This window comes from Primulina huaijiensis, chromosome 8 (genome assembly GCF_012295235.1).
Source record: "Primulina huaijiensis isolate GDHJ02 chromosome 8, ASM1229523v2, whole genome shotgun sequence".
Lineage (NCBI taxonomy): Eukaryota > Viridiplantae > Streptophyta > Magnoliopsida > Lamiales > Gesneriaceae > Primulina > Primulina huaijiensis.
The window spans coordinates 20,058,445-20,077,379 of NC_133313.1; the positions used below are offsets into that span (position 1 = coordinate 20,058,445).

At 35.5% G+C, this 18,935-nt stretch overlaps 4 protein-coding genes across 7 annotated transcripts; 3 read left to right on the top strand and 1 right to left on the bottom strand.

Moving 5' to 3' along the window:
- The first annotated feature begins 774 nt into the window (after positions 1-774).
- LOC140982392 (uncharacterized) lies at positions 775-4,280 on the top strand. Of its 3 annotated transcripts, none has more exons than XM_073448870.1 (2): positions 775-3,279; positions 3,735-4,280. In XM_073448870.1, exons 1-2 carry the CDS (start codon positions 926-928, stop codon positions 3,739-3,741), a joined length of 2,361 nt encoding a protein of 786 aa, XP_073304971.1. In that variant the 5' UTR covers positions 775-925; the 3' UTR covers positions 3,742-4,280. The 3 variants fall into 3 exon arrangements, 1 of the variants encoding a protein (XP_073304971.1); XR_012176254.1 differs by having other exon boundaries at positions 776-3,375; XR_012176253.1 differs by having other exon boundaries at positions 776-3,435; positions 3,735-4,279.
- Positions 4,281-6,864: 2,584 nt separating this feature from the next.
- On the top strand, positions 6,865-8,404 carry LOC140982394 (LOB domain-containing protein 1-like). The gene is made up of 2 exons (XM_073448873.1): positions 6,865-7,171; positions 7,915-8,404. Exons 1-2 carry the CDS (start codon positions 6,884-6,886, stop codon positions 8,254-8,256), a joined length of 630 nt encoding a protein of 209 aa, XP_073304974.1. The 5' UTR covers positions 6,865-6,883; the 3' UTR covers positions 8,257-8,404.
- Positions 8,405-11,037: 2,633 nt separating this feature from the next.
- On the bottom strand, positions 11,038-15,732 carry LOC140982391 (uncharacterized). Of its 2 annotated transcripts, none has more exons than XM_073448869.1 (7): positions 14,162-15,732; positions 13,345-13,762; positions 12,964-13,105; positions 12,642-12,757; positions 12,478-12,556; positions 12,066-12,299; positions 11,038-11,534 (listed from the first exon to the last, which is right to left on the bottom strand). In XM_073448869.1, exons 1-7 carry the CDS (start codon positions 15,312-15,314, stop codon positions 11,205-11,207), a joined length of 2,472 nt encoding a protein of 823 aa, XP_073304970.1. In that variant the 5' UTR covers positions 15,315-15,732; the 3' UTR covers positions 11,038-11,204. The 2 variants fall into 2 exon arrangements, with proteins under 2 accessions (XP_073304970.1, XP_073304969.1); XM_073448868.1 differs by having other exon boundaries at positions 12,964-13,108; positions 14,162-15,731.
- Positions 15,733-17,206: 1,474 nt separating this feature from the next.
- Positions 17,207-18,529, top strand: LOC140982158 (uncharacterized). Its single transcript, XM_073448574.1, has one exon. The coding sequence runs from the start codon at positions 17,207-17,209 to the stop codon at positions 18,527-18,529; it is 1,323 nt and encodes a 440-aa protein (XP_073304675.1).
- Positions 18,530-18,935: the final 406 nt, after the last annotated feature.

Below are 18,935 nucleotides of genomic sequence, written 5' to 3' on the forward strand. Positions count from 1 at the left end.
AAAACTCGAGTTTTGATCGAGTCGTTCACAAGATAATAATATATAGTGTCATGTCTGGTCGAATCGATATCGCGAATACAAAACAATGCAATTCCAAAATATGTAGATACTATTTGCTGTTGAGGGCCTAGTAATGGATCAGTAATTCATGTGCACGACTAATTATAATCTACAATACTGCAGAGATGAGATATCTTCAACACGTGCAATGTTGAGTTCGAATTTTAGGCTGGATGCTTGTAAATTATCCGACATATGAATCTTAATTATGTCACGAGGAAGCATTGTTCGAGAAAGTAGAAAGTGTGCCCATTGGTCGTGCCTCTGTTTTGAAAATTATAACTTTTCTTGGAATGTATTTCGAATTGATTATTTCTTGCAATTTAAACTGTCGTTTTTTAATGACGCATTGTATGATGAAAACGACTAAGTTCTTGGATATGTCCTGATCAAAGTATCAAGGATTTATGTTTCTTTTCAATAGTATTTCAGTCGTGTGAGTGACCATTTTGTGAACTAATTCCTTTGTTAAAAATTAGAAACTTTTATTAACAAGAGATGGGAATGGGATACATACATGGATGAAAATGAAGTGAAATATCAAACTTGTACAAATTTGAATTTTGTCAAGTAAATATTTCATTAGTAGTAGTAGATAAAATAAACATACAACTAGGATGAAAACATTTACAGCCAAATTACAAATTCGAACTTTTTTTTTTGGGGTTAAAATTGCAAATTTGAAATCGAGTCTAATCAAAAGCTGGACACTGGTACTTGTATATATCTAATCTAGAAGGAGAAAAAGGACGTTATGAATGCAAGGGCAAATTGCCATGGCTTCAAGCCTGCAAATCCAAAACCCCTTTCTTCATCCCCAAATCACCAATGAAACCCTAATTTTGAAATTAACAACCGAAAAACTATGCCCACCTCGACTGTCATCCCAAAGCCTCCGCCTTTATCGAATCCCGCGGAGCTCGTTACAAGCATCACTGCCCTGCTCAAAAAGTTCGCCGCCAACGCGGAACCACTTCCCTCTGCTCTCCGTTCATATCTCCCATACTTAACACCACCTATTATTCATTCCATCCTCTCCTCCCCTTCCCTCCACCGCCACCCTTCCGCCCTCCTCTCCTTTTTGTCATGGGCTCGTTCTCATTGTACTCTGATGCCGTTTACTCCTTTGCCCATTTCGGCTCTTGTCTCGGTTCTGTCTTCTCTGATTTCCCACCATAAATTCAGTGACGCGAAGAGCATTCTTCGCGATCATATTCTCTCCGACCACCCTCACCACCACCTCCATAGTCACCTCCTCCACCCGGCTCCACCCCTCCCGCGTCCCTCAAAAGCTCTTCTGGATACGTGCATTTCCGCCTACTGCGGATCCGGGTTTCCACACCTTGCCTCGCAGATTTTCAAGAAAATGAAGCGGCATAAGCTCCGCCCGAACTTATTGACCGTCAATTCCCTGCTCAGCTCACTGGTAAAGAAATCCTCTTCTTCACGTTCTACTCATTTTTGGAAAGAATTGTTTAATGACGCATTGGAGCTTGGAATTGAACCAAATGTAATTACTTTAAATATTTTAATTAGTGGGTACTGTTTAGAGTATGAGTTTAAGAATGCCGTGGAGTTATTGAGCAGGATGGAGAAATATTTTAAGTGTAAGCCGGACCATGCGAGTTATAACACTATTTTAGATGCCTTGTGCAAGAAGGGGAGGCTGCAAGAGGTGCGGGATCTATTGTTGGATATGAAGAACAATGGGCTCAAGCCGAATAGAAATACATATAATATTTTGGTTAATGGGTATTGCAAGATGGGGTGGTTGGAAGATGTCACAAAGGTTGTTGAATTGATGACTGACGATAATTTTTTGCCTGATAATTGGACATACAATATGTTGATCAGTGGGATGTGTAACATGGGGAAGATTGATGATGCATTTAAGCTGAGAGATGACATGGTGGGGTTGAAACTGTTGCCAGATGTGGTTACTTATAATACTTTGATTAATGGGTGTTTTGAAGAAAAAAGGAGTTCCGAGGCTTTCAAATTGGTAGATGAAATGGTAGAGAAAGGAGTGACACAAAATGAGATTACTCACAACATCCTGATTAAGTGGTATTGTAGGGAAGGGAGAATGACTGATGCCAGTGAGATGGTTAAGAGGATGGAAGAAGCTGGATTTTCACCAGATTGTGTTACGTACAATACTTTGATGAGTGGATTTTGTAAAACGGGTAATTGGGCAGAGGCATTTGGAGTGATGAATCAAATGGCTGGGAAAGGTTTGAAAATGGATATTGTGACACTTAACACTGCTTTGCACAATTTATGTGGAGAAAGGAGGGTTGATGATGCATATGAGTTACTGAGTTCTGCGAATAAGAGTGGCTATATTCTTGATGAAGTGAGCTATGGTACATTGATTGTTGGATATTTCAAAGAAGAAAATGTTGAGAAAGCTATGAAAGTTTGGGGTGAAATGAAGAAGAAAGAGATAATTCCTAGCATTGTCACATATAATTCTGTGATAGGAGGGCTGTGCAAATCGGGTAAAATGGAGGTAGCAATGACCAAGCTGAATGAGCTATTAGAGAATGCATTGGTGCCTAATGAAATCACATACAACACAATCATACATGGGTACTGCTGGGAGGGAAATATAGAGAAAGCTTTTGAATTTCATAACAAGATGGTTGAAAAATCATTTAAACCTGATGTATATACGTGTAACATTCTTCTCCAAGGTTTGTGCACGGAAGGTATGCTTGGAAAAGCCATTAATCTCTTCCACTCATGGGTTTCCAAGGGTAAGAATCTTGATGCTGTAACGTACAACACATTGATAGCAGCCTTGTGTAAAGACAGGAGACTTGAGGATGCCTTAGGCCTTGCTGCTGAAATGGAAGAAAAGAAATTAGGGCCTGATAGTTATACATACAATGCTATTGTTGGTGCTCTTTATGACGCTGGAAGAACTAAAGAAGCCGAGGAGCATTTGTCAAAAATGATTGAGAGGGATATAGTGATTCAGTTTTCAAAGCATGGTAATGATGAAAATGTTGCTACTAGAGAACCTTCTGATGAGTCAGATTCAAATTCTATAGCTTATTCAGAACAGATTGAAAAGCATTGCTCTGAAAGGAGATACAAAGATGCCATGCAAATTTACATGGAACAGATTCAAAAGGGTGTTAGTGTGCGTAAGTCTACCTATATAGCATTAATGAATGGACTCATCAAGAGGAGGAAAGGTATCCTGAGGGCTGTGTAATGGTTTTTTCCCTCTCCTTGGATCTTTCAAATGTGAATGCTTGGCCTTTTTCCCTTGATCGTTGTGAACAAGAATCTAGGCATCGATAGCAGGTGCATCATTTGCCTTTTTCCGTCGATCGTTTTGAACAAGAATCTATGCATTTATAGCAGGTGCATGCTCTTAACTCTCTTCTGAAATCCTAAATAACTTTAGCTTTCGTCATTTTTTAATGTGAGGACCCTATATCACGAGTCTTAGAAGATAGTAAACTGTATGCGTAAATTAGATGTATTGATATTAGTTTGTACATGATATGGACCTCATTAGTTTCTAAGTGCAGTTTCTTGAATGTTGTGACATGTACTGCAATAATAAAAATAGACACTGAACAGAAGTGCATTTTTGCTTTTCAACCGCTGTAAATCTACTGGCTCTAAGATGGACCTTGTAAGTCTCGTGTACATGGCAGCTTCTGAGGCAATCAGCTCAGTTTGAAACATAAAAAGATTTGATGGTTCCATAACTTTTCACTGTTTCATGGCTCCGAGTTCTTTTATAATGTGATCAGCTAGATATTCAAAAGTGATACATTGCGGAACATTCACTACTTTAATGTGGAGGCGACTTCAAGTTGAAATGCGGGAGCCTTTGCAATTGATCTGCAGTGGAGGTTAGCATGCTGTTCCCTGATATTCAAAGAAATATACAAAGAAACCAAGTGCTTCAGAGAGGTTGAACCGACCTGACATAATAAGGTCAGAAATTTCCAAAGGGATATAAACGGGGTCTTGAATGATTCGACCTTTCCATAACCATGTCACTTAAATTCATTGATGCAAGAGGGGCAGATAGTGTAACCATATATACTCAATATCTATGTATATAACTCAAATCCCAACTTGCCAGCTAAATTTCGATAGGTTTACTCATTATATTTCATTTCTGCAAGTTGTACTTGATGATATGGCTGCTTCACTGCATCCCCTTTTGTTCACCAACATCGTTATTTATATGCGAAAAGAACAACCCAAAATAAGACAATTATTCTCCCTCGTTAAGTTTTCATCATAAACAAATCTGGACAGCAAAATTTTTGAGGTCTATGTGCATTGACAACGTATAGTTAAGTTATGTTCATTGACAAAAAACTTGCAGCTGAGTTTGGTGACAATATTCAATGGTACCCTCCGCAAATGGCAATGTGTACACAAGTGAAAGCAGGAAACGGCGATGAAAGTGAATTAATTAAAGACGTGTGGAAGCGGGGCCTTACATATCTACTCCAACTACATTATGTTTACTTTAAATATGGAATTCATATTTCATCTTATATTTTATTTATAACAATAATAATAATAATAATATATACATGATTGAAACTCTTTGCAACATAATAAATGTTAACAAACTCATTCTTTCTAGACTAGATAACTTGTCCACGGCGTTGGAGTCGAAATCGGAAACTTTTAGGATAATACACATTTCATATCACATATGTTTTTTCACGTTGCTCAATATATTGTATCACAGTGAAAAAATGACGCGACTTTCCTCGTAGTCATTGAATCAAATGCCAGGGTTGTAACAATATGCTAGTATAGGAACAAACCAATATAATATGAAATTATGCATGAGACCCACAGCGATAATTAATTTTTCCTTCGACTGAAACCTAACCAAGGTTGACCAATCTTCAAAGAAAGATGGAAAACTGACTTTTAATCCACATTATATCGAAACAAAGCGAAGTAAACGAAAAGTCGCTAATTTTTGAGACTTCAAACTGAAGTCGCATTCTCATCGAACACGAGCCCCAACGGTTCCTTGACTACCGTATAAACAAACGCCACGTCGTAATTGCTAGATGGCGTAACGCTCTCTCTTATTGGTTGGCTCCAGCTGAATCGTCATTTTCCCTGGTTAAAAGTCGGCACCGGATAAGTAGAACCGGACGGTAAACTAGGCCACGTGTTATTCTTTCTAGCATAAATTACTACATCGGAATTATACGATTAATTAGTGCATTAAATTAGGTACCGCAAATCATAGTGGTCCCATTTATTATGTTCGAGCAGTACTTCTTTCATATACGTATTCAGTTTGTATTTTTAGGGGAAAAAAATCTATATTTAAAACGTATATTTGAGACGGATGAAATATACGATCGTATGCGAGAGACGTGCATAAATATTATTATACAAGAGTAGATCTTACAGTGTTCATGTTTTATCAAATAGTATGATCAGATCTTAATTTTATAGCAAATTAAAGGTGGGTAAATGTTGCTGTCGGAAAACAATTGAAGAACATTTTTGTGCATCGACGTTGCTTGTCAACCTTTTCGACTATCCAATTATTTTTCATTCATTTTACTAAAGTGTCAATTTATTTTCTTTTTTGAAGAGTTATATAACATTAATTTCAACCAACTTCAAACAATTTTGAAATACAATTATAAAAACAAAGGCAAACATTTAATTCAACAAAGTTTATAAATATAATAATTCGTACCATTCTTTATAGTTTTATATCTAATCTACACCTATCAATTATATACGTTGATTTTTTTTTTTTATAATATTGTTGGATGTTAAATAAACTATATAATAGTTACTATACACGCATTTTACGTGTTCATATATAATAAAGTTCCGACTTCAAAAAATATCAAAGTTTGTTGAATAAATATTCTAATAATTTAATTGAAATTATTTTTTAGAGCAAATTTTTAGAGATATAATATGAAAATTGTCTTCCAAATCATTGTTCATACATGTGATTTGGGTGCATGGCAAGGTCTTTAGTCTTTAATTATTGATGAGGTTGAAATTTAAAGTCATTTAAGTATGATTTATTCCATTATTAGTAATATAAAAAGAACTTTATCTAATGCCTTTTCACGACTGCTGTTGGATATCAAATTTGTCAGTTCTCATAAGTCATAACTAACCGTCCTTGACAGATAAAATGAGACTTGACTGAATCCAAAAAAGTTAGGATAAAATTCGGTATAAAATATTAAAAATATAGTAATAATATATAATATTTGAGTACATGTTGTTTCAGATCTGGTACTAATATATGATTTTTTTAGTACTCAAACATGTATAATAAATATTGATATTAAATGACACATTTGTTTTTTCGGATGAAAATAGATACAAAACATTGAAAATACGATATTGATATATGATATGCGTGCATCAGCCGTTTCAGATAATAATATCTGATTTTTGTGTACTCAAATATGTGTAGCAAATCTTGATATTAATAAAATTATTCTAATTTCATACTCGTGCAATTCGATGTTACAATGGTGACCTCCAAATTTTATGAATTTAAAGTTTTTTGCTTTCTTTTTTTCACACTCATTCAATAAAATAATAATTCGGATGTACATTTAAAGCATTCATGCAATTCGATGTCACAATCGATTTCAATATATTTTTATTTGATAATCGAAAAATATCAATTTTTTAAAAAAAAATTATGACCTTTTTGTATATTACGTCATACGAGAGACCTCCCTTCAACACCCCAGCTATGTATGTACGTCTCCCACTATAAATACTAGACCATTCTTCAAATGAACTAAGCACGGGAAACGAACGAATTGGCATGATTACTGGATGCACTGAAAACTCCACCACCACCGCTACGGCTGCGGCTGCGGCTGCGGCGGCGGCGGAAGGTAGTCCCTCGTCATCCTCCCTATCTCATGCGTCATCAATTTCATCTCCTCCGCAGCCAGGGATCATTCTCAGCCCATGCGCTGCCTGCAAGATCCTCCGCCGCAGATGCGCGGAGAAATGCGTGCTGGCCCCGTATTTCCCCCCAACCGAACCACTGAAATTCACAATCGCACATCGAGTTTTCGGTGCTAGCAACATAATCAAGTTGTTGCAGGTATTAATTTACCCCCCGCGACAGCTAGCTAGCTATGTACATTCGTTCATCTTTTCTACTTCATGCTTTCGACTCTTGATCCACCAAGAAAATTGATTTTATTTCATTTCTTTAATTTCAGGTAAATACTCAAATTCACGAAAATCTATCATTTAAAAAACTCATTAAATTTTGTATTGAATACATATCCTACTTAATTTGTTCGAGAAAACGAGACTATTTTTAATAAATTTCCCTAAAATTGCGAGAAAAAATTGTGCCAAGGCTACCCCTTTATCCATTGGATTAATTATTTTTAAAATAATTACAATAAGATTTGAAAATTCTATTCTGTAAAATTTTTAAATAATTGATTTATTAAATTAATCATAAGATATGAAAATTTTAGCGTATGTTAATTATACCAAATTATATGATATTAAAATATAAAAAATTGACAAGTCGATCTTATTTAAATAAATAATAGTTTCTACTTGTCCACATAATTTAAATTAAAAGGACGGAGCAATAAAGGGAAAAAAATGGCAGAAAACATAAGCTTGGAGAGCCGTCATAGTCAACGAACAAGTTGTTTAGTCTATATTAATTAATGGCTCCAATAATAAAATAGTTAAATTTTTATATATTTATTCAATAAATTCGGAAGCACTTCCCATTTAGGCTCAGTCACATTTTCAAGAAAATATATTGAAATCGCAAAGAGATAAACATATTGATCAATGTATACATATGCTACATTTTAGGAGCTTCCGGATTATCAAAGAGCGGATGCGGTGAACAGCATGGTATACGAAGCGAACGCGAGGGTTAGGGATCCGGTGTACGGCTGCGCGGGCGCTATTTGCCAGCTTCAAAAACAGATAAACGAGCTCCAAGCTGAACTGGCCAAGGCACAGGCACAAGTCTTGAACATGCAATGCCAGAATGCGAATTTATTCGAACTAATTTACAAAGAGATGGCAGCTACACAAGTATTACTACACCATGATGATCAACAACAACCTGCAGTAGCACTGCCAAATATCTATTACGACAATTCCAGTAATTTTTGCCTGGACGACAGTTTCTTGGGCCTTTGGACATGATTCATTATTGGAAAATTGTATCTTAATGGCCGAAATATCAATTATAATTATATTTAGTATTCGATTTCTAATTTATTTATCCATGGTCTGTATTTTGAGCGGACTACATATGTTTAGTATGCATGACATGCATGAAGTGACAAATTTTATCGAATGAAAAAAGTCCATTATTTTATATTAAATTTTTACAACAAACTACAATAATGAGCATGGTTCGTAGTAATACATCCTTCAAATTTAAAATGTAAAATTTGAAATTTCATGCTAAGAGTACTGATTCACTAGCTTTATAAAAAAATATAGGTTAATCTCTTGTGAGACAGTTTCACTGATCTTTTTTTGTGAGACGGATCAACCTGATTCGTACTTAAAATTAAAAAATTAATGTTTTAGTAAAAAAAAAATAATTTTTTTTCATGAATCGGATCAATTTAGAGATCTGTCTCACAAAATTAACAAATGTGATTACATACGATTAATTTTTCTCCATCCGATCGAGGTACATATATATTGGGACCATCAAGATGGTGGGTTAATAAACACATGGTTGCATTTTTCATTTGAAAATTCGCTCAAATCCAATTATAATTTTCTTCCTAAGTTCAATTTTTTTTTTGGACAACCTAAATGTAAATTTCACATCGAGAAAATTTTAAATACTTCATGTCTAATAGAGAGAGGATAGATTACAATAAGAAAGCCCCACTTTTGACTTTTTCATGTCTTTAAAGTTAATTTATAGATTATAGATACTTTTGTATGATTTGTTCTTGGAAGTCCATCACAAGCTAGAAAAATATTCTTGGAATCAAGTGAACATCGGATACCTTGTGTTTTATTTATTCGTTTGGCAATTAATCACATTGGAAGTGACAAAAAAGCAAGATAATTATCATATTCACGCAGTCGCGAGAATCAAGAAAATTCAAAATTGACTTTTGTGACTCCATATGTGTTAAATTATTCAAACCAAGTTCTAATTTGAGTCAAGAATGACAATTTAAGAACTAATATCCTACATTATATAAGTTTGAAAATAGTTATTTTTTTAATTATCACGGGTTCGGAAAATGTATATCAAGTTCTTTTTTTTTTATTTTTATTACATCTGGCTCGAAGTTATTTAAATATCAAGTACTTAAGATCGAATTCGAACATATTTATTTAATATAGATAAGTAGGGTTATTGTAACTAATTAGGATGGGTTCAATGGGAACAAGAAGACTAATTGTTGGAAATCTGCTATATGTAATTATGAACTGCAAATAGTTGAAGTGAAGACAAAAGGAGTTTGGTTGGACATGCAAACTTTATAGCTTTTAATTAATTAATGTTTTTCAAACTTAAATCACATTGTATACTATTTATTTCTTTTGGTTTTTTCCTACTTTCTTCCACGTTCAAGCAGTCTTTTTTTGTCGACTTTGGTCTCCTCTTCCTATTTGAAACTTAAATATCAAATTATTTTGGTCTCAATATTCTAACTCTCATTGATTGTTCTTTTGTATGGATAAAATANAGTTTTTTTTTTAGAAAAATGAAATTCGTAAATTGTTTTAAAATTAAAAAAAAATTTCTTAAAGGCTCAAAGTTTTCTATGGTAATTCTATCGATAATCATTGTACTTATTTTGGCACCAAAAAAGGTAAAGAAAAGAAAACGAAAAATTGAATTGTATATGGAATCGATTGACTTTCGAAACACAACGCGGAAACATAGTAGAAAATTTTGTGGTCAAAATCCATACCTAATGTCCCAACGAGTGTTTCCTTTTCCTTTTTAAATATTTTATTTGAAACTTTAATACCTCCCTTTTCACACTGTGATAAGCTTCGTTTGACATTTTATTGTGAATGTTTACCCTTATATAACATAATCAATTCGATCATCTCGATTTTAAAAACCTTAGAATTTAGATGAACAGATTTGAAGTTAGAGATTTCAAATCAATAATGACAATTTTATTGGTTTGTTTGGACAAATCTGCTTCACAAAATATTTCAAATACTAAATAATTATTTTTTAATAATTGTAGTGAATTTTAAATTCATCACAACATCGAGTCATTCCAAATTTTTTTTTATAAAATGTTTCGTCTAATCCAAACACTTTAATCCAAACATAAACTTAGATCATGGTTTACTTATCAAGATTTTTGAAGTTTTTGCACAATCAGCTAACGGATCATGTTGCTCTCTAGGAAGGTGCTCATAACTTCACTCTAGACCTAACTGTAGTAGAAGTTTTGCAAGCAATACACTACGGTTAGGCAATAAGAATTGTTGATCGAAGAGTGTTCTTCTATTATCTGTTTTAAGCAACTTCGTTTTTTGCATCTAGTTTTCGTTTGGTTGATTTTGATGCATTTTAATTCCTTGGAGTGTCAAGGAATTTGGTTTTGTTATTTTCACTAGTATTGTTTTGTGTAAACGATTTACATATTTTTCTAGTGAATTTTTGTCATGAGACATTACACAATTTTTATACTTGTGCATAATTTAAATCCGGTCCCTATTTATTCAAGTTATAATTGTTTGTTAAATAATTAATTTAAGCTGCATGTTTGTGCTCGTATTGACAACACCAGAGCACAACACTAACTTCTGATACACACAATATATTAATTTTCCGTACTTTTATAATCAATAGCCCCTTCAAACCTCAATCCCAATGAATCTTGCTCGCCATCTTATTGATCAAATATGTCGCTCGACGCCTGAATGTTTTCAACAAGTTAAACATAACCAACATAACTTAAATTTTTTTTAATCCAAGTTAACATGATCACTCGGAAAAATGTCAATTTAGTGAACAAAACAGTAAATTTTGGATGATACACGGTGAACATGACCTATATATACCTAGGGAAAAAATCTCAAAAAATTCCTTGCCTCCAGTTTTTTATATGCCACACTCTTTACAAAACTACAAGAGAAGAAAGACTTGACTATCTTTGCAAGGCTGGTTCTCCAATTTCTGTGTTTTTGTCCATTGCCTTTTTTGCGAGCTCATAGCCAGCAAAATTCATGGCACCCAAAGGAGCAATCCAAAAGAATCGAGGGACGGCTCCTTTGAATAATCCAAGGGGGCCTTCGTGGTGTAAAATAGAGAACGCAACCATAGATAATGTTACATGTCGACCAGGAGCAGCCGTCATTGTTCTGGTTTTTATTACATCGAATGGAGTTGTTAAAACAGCAGCGAGGCCACCAGACAAAGCACCCACTGCTATCGTTTCCCACGGTTCTAGCTCCCGTTCTATAATTTTCTGGGCAGCCTGAAACCATAAGAATTGGAGTTTCAGATACGGATAAAAATGTGTCGTAAAGTCGGTTTATAATTTGAATCATGAATATATAAAGTTGCAACCAAGTAGAGGACTGGCTGCGCATTCACTCCCTAGCCTTCCTTTTAACTCGCACCTTCTTTACTTGTAGTTGAACCATGAGTAAAGAAACGTGCAACTAAAAGTTTGTGGTTTCCATTCGCTGTTCCAGCCCGACTCAAACTTCAATCAATCAAGACATGGGTAAAAAAGAACATTGTCATTGGCCAAGTTTCTTTCGTGACACCTTTTGTTGTTTGTCGGATCAAATGTTTGCCACTGTCCGGAAGTTGAGATAGGGTGAAATAGGCAATTGTTACTACATAATATTGTTTGATAGACCGACCGATTTGATATTTTGATTAACTAAAGGAGTGATTCAAGGTGCTGGAACCCCAAAATACTAGAGAAGAAATACCATGACAATAACATATATGACAGAATTGTTTAAATATATAACTTGGAATCGAGATTAACTCATACCTTCTTTGATTCAGCATAAATGCCAATGCCTGCAACATAGAACGGAACCTCTCGGAAGAGAGTGACACCAGTCCCACGAAAAAAACCCCCAAGACCATCTTGCTGCCAAGTCCCGACAATGGCTTCCCCTACGTTGCTGAATAGACCAGCCTGCAACCTTTGTTTCATCACCTCACATGGTATCCGGACTGCTGTGCCAAGAAAGGTGCTACAAACTGATGCTATCGATTGAACCTGAAACACCACACATTAAATTTGATATCGAAACATACAAATATATCAATGGCTTACACAAGAAACCACGTTGATTTCAAAATCGGCTATTTATACAATTTAGTCAATAGCATCTTTAAACTAGACTTCCACAAATGAAGAAATTAGTACAACCAAGCACTGGTGAATCTATGCATACCTGTAATTCTGAAAGAGTTGGTGCAACATTTACTAAAGCAAGCTTGCTTGCTTCGAAAATTCCAGTTCGCAAACCATGGCTGCACTAATAATCAAATTAATATCCAGGAAAAGGAAGAAATAATAACATTTAATGTAAGAGAAACCCTGGTAACTGAATCGTACCTTGAAAATTGATCGATTATAGCTGGAACAGACCCCCTATATAATCCACGGACTCCAAGTTGAGGAAGCTTCGACAATATTTCCGGGAGGCTAAGGGTTGAAGCTTGTACCCGTGTCTGGAGAACAATTAGAAACCAGTGAGATAGCATTACTGAACAAAGGATTAAAAAGGTGCCAGAATATATTTGCTATGTACTCATCGGTCATTTTTATTCCCTTGGACCTGTTCCATACAATCAAGAACTAAAACTAATCCTTAAAAAATTGCCCACACAGACAAGCTTAAATTGTTTATTCATTTATTCCTTTCTCAATATCTTACCTTAATTGTGTCAATAGGATGCAATAATGAAGTGGATAATGCACAAGAAAGCCCACCAACCAATGCGGATTTTAGGACACTGCCAGCAGGAATTTCCACAGGAGGAGGAACGGAAACCACAGTAGCAGCTTCAAACCATATACTTCTTTACATCATAAATAGCCCTGGTTAGTAGCTGCATACAAAACAAAAGGCCTCTATCTACAAAATCATGATACAAGACCACTCACTCTTGGATGCATGAAGCAACACTATCTTACTTAATATTTCATGTTTTACAAAAGTTAAGCTAATAATCCAAGTTAAAATATGTCTGGTGCATTTTCTTAATAACCCTCCTACTTTGAGAGGATGATTAAGGGGGGGAAAACCATAAACTACCGTGGATCTTCTTGAAGCCGGTCTGATGGGAGCAAAAGCATAAAGTTCCTGAAATGCCCATAGGATACAGATTCTTCGGTGTTATCATTAAGAAAACGCATCATGGCAACAGCATTATCTTCATTCACAGGAAGATCTGCATTCTTCAGTGATGCCAAGATTTCACTTTTCTTTAGCATCCCTGACTTACTCAAACAGAGACTTGTAAAGGCCCGAAGAATGGTTGGTTCTTTCTGTTCCATCAAGGACAAGAACTGTTTCCAACCAAAAGATTTCGAGAAAAACTGATTCCTAGCACCGCGCATAAATTCGATAGCGTATCTCTTAGGCAGTTTTCTCTTTCTCATAGCAACTTCAACATCTTCTAGAGTAACCTGACCATCACCATCTCTATCCAACTCCTGGAAAAACCTCTTTCCTGAAGAATGAGAGACATATATTGAGATTCTCAACGAGACTCATTTCAATATCTAATAGCAACTGGCAAGTATATTGAATTTTTAGATTACAAACGAGTGGTTTTAAATATAATTACATGGCATAGAATCTGTCTCCTGATAATCCCCAGCATATTTGCAATAGAACTTTATTAACTAAAATGTAATAACCTTCAACAAAAATCTTAATAAAGGACACTACTAGACAGACATACAAAAACTAATAACTGGCCGCCTAGTAGAAGGTCTTCCAATATTAATACTCTATTTTATGGTTAAGTACTACTGAGTATTGAGAATGGAAAAGTGGAGATATAGCTATGATCACATGTTCGAAACGGTGCACATGAAAGAAAAGTATGCTAAATAGATTCGTCTACCTTCGGCTTCTGTGTATCTGAAAAAATCCTGCACCGAGAAAAGTTTCTCCTTGTCAGGATGGTCTTCTTTTACTGGTCTCCCTATCTGAGGCAGAAATTCAATTAATTCCATAAATGACACATTAGATAGGGTTGATCTCAAACGCTCAAGGTTGGATAACGGAATCCTTAGAAACCCATTGGCCAAATTTCGCAGTGAGGTGCCTCCTTTATCTTCCCCATTAACTGCATGACTAACTCCCTTATCCCCTACATCGAAAAGAGAAGGCATTTCGATCATACCAGAGGGCACCCCTCCAACTCGGGCAAACATTAATTTCCCCAAAAATCCATTCACATCCGCTCTTTTACCTTCTAAAATACTAATAAGAACCTTAAAGTAGTTAACCTTATCTATAGGAGTAGGAGGTAAAGTTTTGTGCTCGATATTTTTACACACATTTTCTGAAACAGCCCCATCAAACTTCGGAAAATGACTCAACTGATCAAAAGCAACCCCAACAAAATACTCTATCGACAAATCTTTTCTTTCTTTAACCTCGGACTCCAGATGATTGATTTCCCTAGAAATATAAGGTTCCATTTCCACTCGCACCCCTGACTCACAAGAAATGCTATCACCGCCGCTTGTCCGAATTCGAGTTCTCCCAAACTTGAATGGCATGGGGAAGCCGTGAATAAAACCGTTCATCAAGAAAGACCATGCCACCTCAAGGTGCAAACAATTTCCATCCTCTTTCCCACCATTAACTCTTCCAAATCTCTGCTTCAGCCCTTTCTTCGGCACATTCAAATTATGATTCTCAACACCATTGTTATGCGCATTATCGACAGATTTTTCCCGAAAAATCCCAACAAATATCTTCATCGGAACTTTCCCTTTCATCCCTCGGTCATCACCATTTACAGCCACAAAATGATCAGTACCCGCACCACCACCCTTTCTTTTCACATTTAACTGAGCTGCGACCAGCTCTATATTAGTACTATTAACGTCACCATTCGAGTCCCCATTCACATAAACCCCATTAAAACAAAGCTCAATTTTCTTCGCAACCTTTCGGAAATTCAATTCAAGGGGTGAAAAAACATTCTTAAGTACCTGAATCGGATTCAAGAATGACTCCAATGTATCATTCCCCCGAACCATCATCACTAATACCCAATTTCAATCAATGCATGAAAAAATCCCACAAATCGAATCAGAGTTCCCAACAAAATCAGCACTTATTCCCTTACTACCACCACCATAAAAACCAAGAAAATCGAAATGAATGAACACCCACCAAGTAAAAACGGCACCTTTTCAATTCCTCCTCCTCCAGCAATTTAATAATTTATTTAGTGTTGTCATGTCGAGAAGGGTTGTCAGTTTTTGATTCCCGTCTGCCTCAGTTGTGTGTGTACTGTACACATATATCTACAGACACATGTAAAATGTGTACGTGTTTGGGGTTTTTCCGGCTGAAATTTAAGCACGAATATGTGTTTCTTGCACATGTATACACTTGCTGTACAGAAGGAGAGAGAAATCGGATAATGAATGTTTAGAGTCAGCAAATAAATTAATTTCACATAAAAGGGAATTTATGTGGCTATTAAGTTTTCGGATAAAGATTTTCTTTGATTTTACATTTTCCCAATAACGAATCTGACCCATCTGACGTATGACCAATAATTAGCTATTCACGTAATTTCGTGGATTGAATATTTTATTTAGATCATCCATAAAAAAATATTACTTTTTATGTTAATAGTATTATTTTTTATTGTGAATATCGATAAGATTGATCCGTTTCACAGATAAAGATTCATGATATCGTCTCGTAAAAAACTTATTCATAATTAACTGACGAGGTTCTTTTGTCCTTTACATTTGGCTTCTCTACAATTTTTAGAGTAGGCTTGCCTGATATGAATAGAATCTATTTATATAATAAAAAATAATATTTTTTTACCTAATTTATTATATTTCTTTATAAATTAAGTATGATAAGAAATTTATTTTATAAAATATTAATGAAATAGTTTTATAATAGTTTTTTAAAATTTTTAACAAAGAAAAAATGGATTAAAAAAATCTTTGAATTATCTTTAAAATATTTTAAAAAAATTATGTGAGAAATTAGAGATTTTTAAATTAAGATTGGTCGACAATATGTTTGATAAATAATATTTAGATTTTTTTTATTTCAATCGACAGTCCATGCACCCTTTGGTTGCAGCAATAAGTCAATAAATTTTTTAATATGTTTTATTATGTCATCGTTGACTCATGTGCAATGGCAAGAATACCCTTAGCTTTAAGGGCATTCTGGGTAATTGAACTCATTGATTGAGTAGATAACTTCGTAATAAATAGTTTAATTTAATTTAACTTGATATTGAGCAATCAAACATATATTTAATTATAACTAAAATATTTTACGTTTTATTTTTAGGAAAAAAAAATTTATTTTTTTTGTAAAATAAAATTCGGAAAGACGGTCTGTTTTTTTTTTTTTTTGAAACATAAAGACGGTCTGTTAAATTACGTGAAATTATTAATATTCGATGGGTCAAAATTGTTGTTGGTCACATTGAAATATGATGAAATTATAAAATTATAAAAGTTAAATTGTACCATACTTTAATAAATTAAGTTAATTTTTTTAAAAAAATGAAATTTAACTAATATATAATAAACAGAATTCGGCTTATCCGTTAGCGACGGATTAACATACCTCATCGCTAATTTTCCTTCGGTCATACAGATCGTGATAATTTACCCAGTGAAAATATTCAATTTCTTTTTTAGTGTCAAATGTCTGGACGAAACCTCGTTTCAGAAATTAATCCTGGCCATTAAACTCATCCCATCGGATTTTAAGTTGATTCTAACCATTCTTGTAATTTCCAATTCTTACATATTTCTAATGAAATTGTAATTAATATGATAAAATTTGTCATCTTTTCGCCAAGTAAACAATTTTTAAGGTTTGCCCTCAAATCTCGATTAACTAAAACCAACCAACCAATTTGAAACAATATAAACTTCAAGAAACAATGGTCTACAAAACATCAACTTCCTCGACAACTTTCCAACCATGCATCATCAACGAAAACACATCCTCCTCTGTCACGCCTCCGCTGATTTTCCATTCCGGATACCTTCGTCTTTTCCAGAGAAGACGAATGGATCCGACCATCCCGACCCCGACCGCCTGTTCCACCGTGATGTCCTCCTCAGTCTCCTCTCAAATACCACCACCCACCCCTTCAAACATACTCGAGATCAGCTTGATATCGGCTCAAGACCTAGCCCCCATAACGAAATCCATGCGGACGTACGCAACGACATGGATCCACCCGAACCGCAAGCTCACCACCCGAACCGATCAAAATGGCCTCACGAACCCTACTTGGAATGACAAGTTCGCGTTCCGTGTGGACAATGAGATCCTCATGTCGGAAAATGGGACCGTGACCGTGGAAATCTACACGGTTTCCTGGTTTCGCGATGTCCTGGTGGGGATCGTGCAGGTCCTAATCAACGATCTCGTCACCCCTGCAGTTAGAATGTCGCAAAACCACCCGAAGAACACCCGTTTTGTTGCCCTACAAGTTCGCAGACCATCCGGCAGCCCACAGGGCATACTCAACATGGGAATTGCCCTGCTTGACAGCACAATGAGAAGCATGCCATTGAACAACTATCCAAGCGATAAACAACTGAATCCTCTCAGCCTGCAACAACATAAAAACGAATACGATCGCGAGGAAGAACAACACAGAGAACTTACTTCAAGAATCCAACTGTGGCGTTCATTAAGCGTGGGGTCTGAGGTTAACAACGAGGATTTTCCATTAAAGCCCGGATCAGTAAACAACGGATCAATGGTTAATGGATCTGTTTGCAATGGTTCCGCTGTAAATGAGTCAGAAGCGTGTTCCGATATAGGCCCATCTGCTTCAATCGTGGCAGCTGAGTTAGCCAAGAAGTTGCAACCACCATCAAACCCCAAGAAAGTGCACAAAACTGCACGAGATATTGAGGAAACAGGCAGCTCCATTCTTGAGGATTTGACAATCGAAGAAGCGAAAACGAAAGGGTATAGATTTACTTCAAGAAGAGAAAGATGGAGGAAGGAAATGAATCCGGGTGAAAAGATTGATGCAGATCATGATGATTATGATCCGTCCGAGATATCAAATAATAGCAACAGACATTCACGTAGGAACTCGGATGGGGGACTCTTTTCATGTTTTGGAAATGCATACGGGATCGAGTTCACTATCGTATGTGGGGCTAGTAATAATGCGAGTAGTAAGAAACTCATCGATGGCAAGAGTAGAAAGAAGAGATCGAGTGAGGCCAATTCAGCGTAGCTCATTGATTATCAGGAACGGACATCGCTAATAAGGGGTGCAGATCAGGTAGCAGTCGGATTTGGCGATACAAAGTCGTTCGCCTTCTTCTTCTTCGATTTTGCTCAGATGTTTTATATCATTAAAGTGTTCCCTATTGTTATAAATTCCCATTTTCTTGATATTTCGAGTTTGATTTTCTTTCTTTTTTCTTAGAAATCGTTAATTGTTAACATGCATGCATGTTGAGATTCCTTCGAACTGTGAGAGTGGACGGTTCAGTAAAGTTCGAGTCTTGGACCGAGTTCTTCTTTAATTTGCTCATGGGAATTTGTTTATTTGCTTTATGAAATGTTTTTTTGGTAGTTGTTATTCTCTCCAACAAGAAATGGGGGTTGTCTGAAATGGATATGGATGTTAAAATATA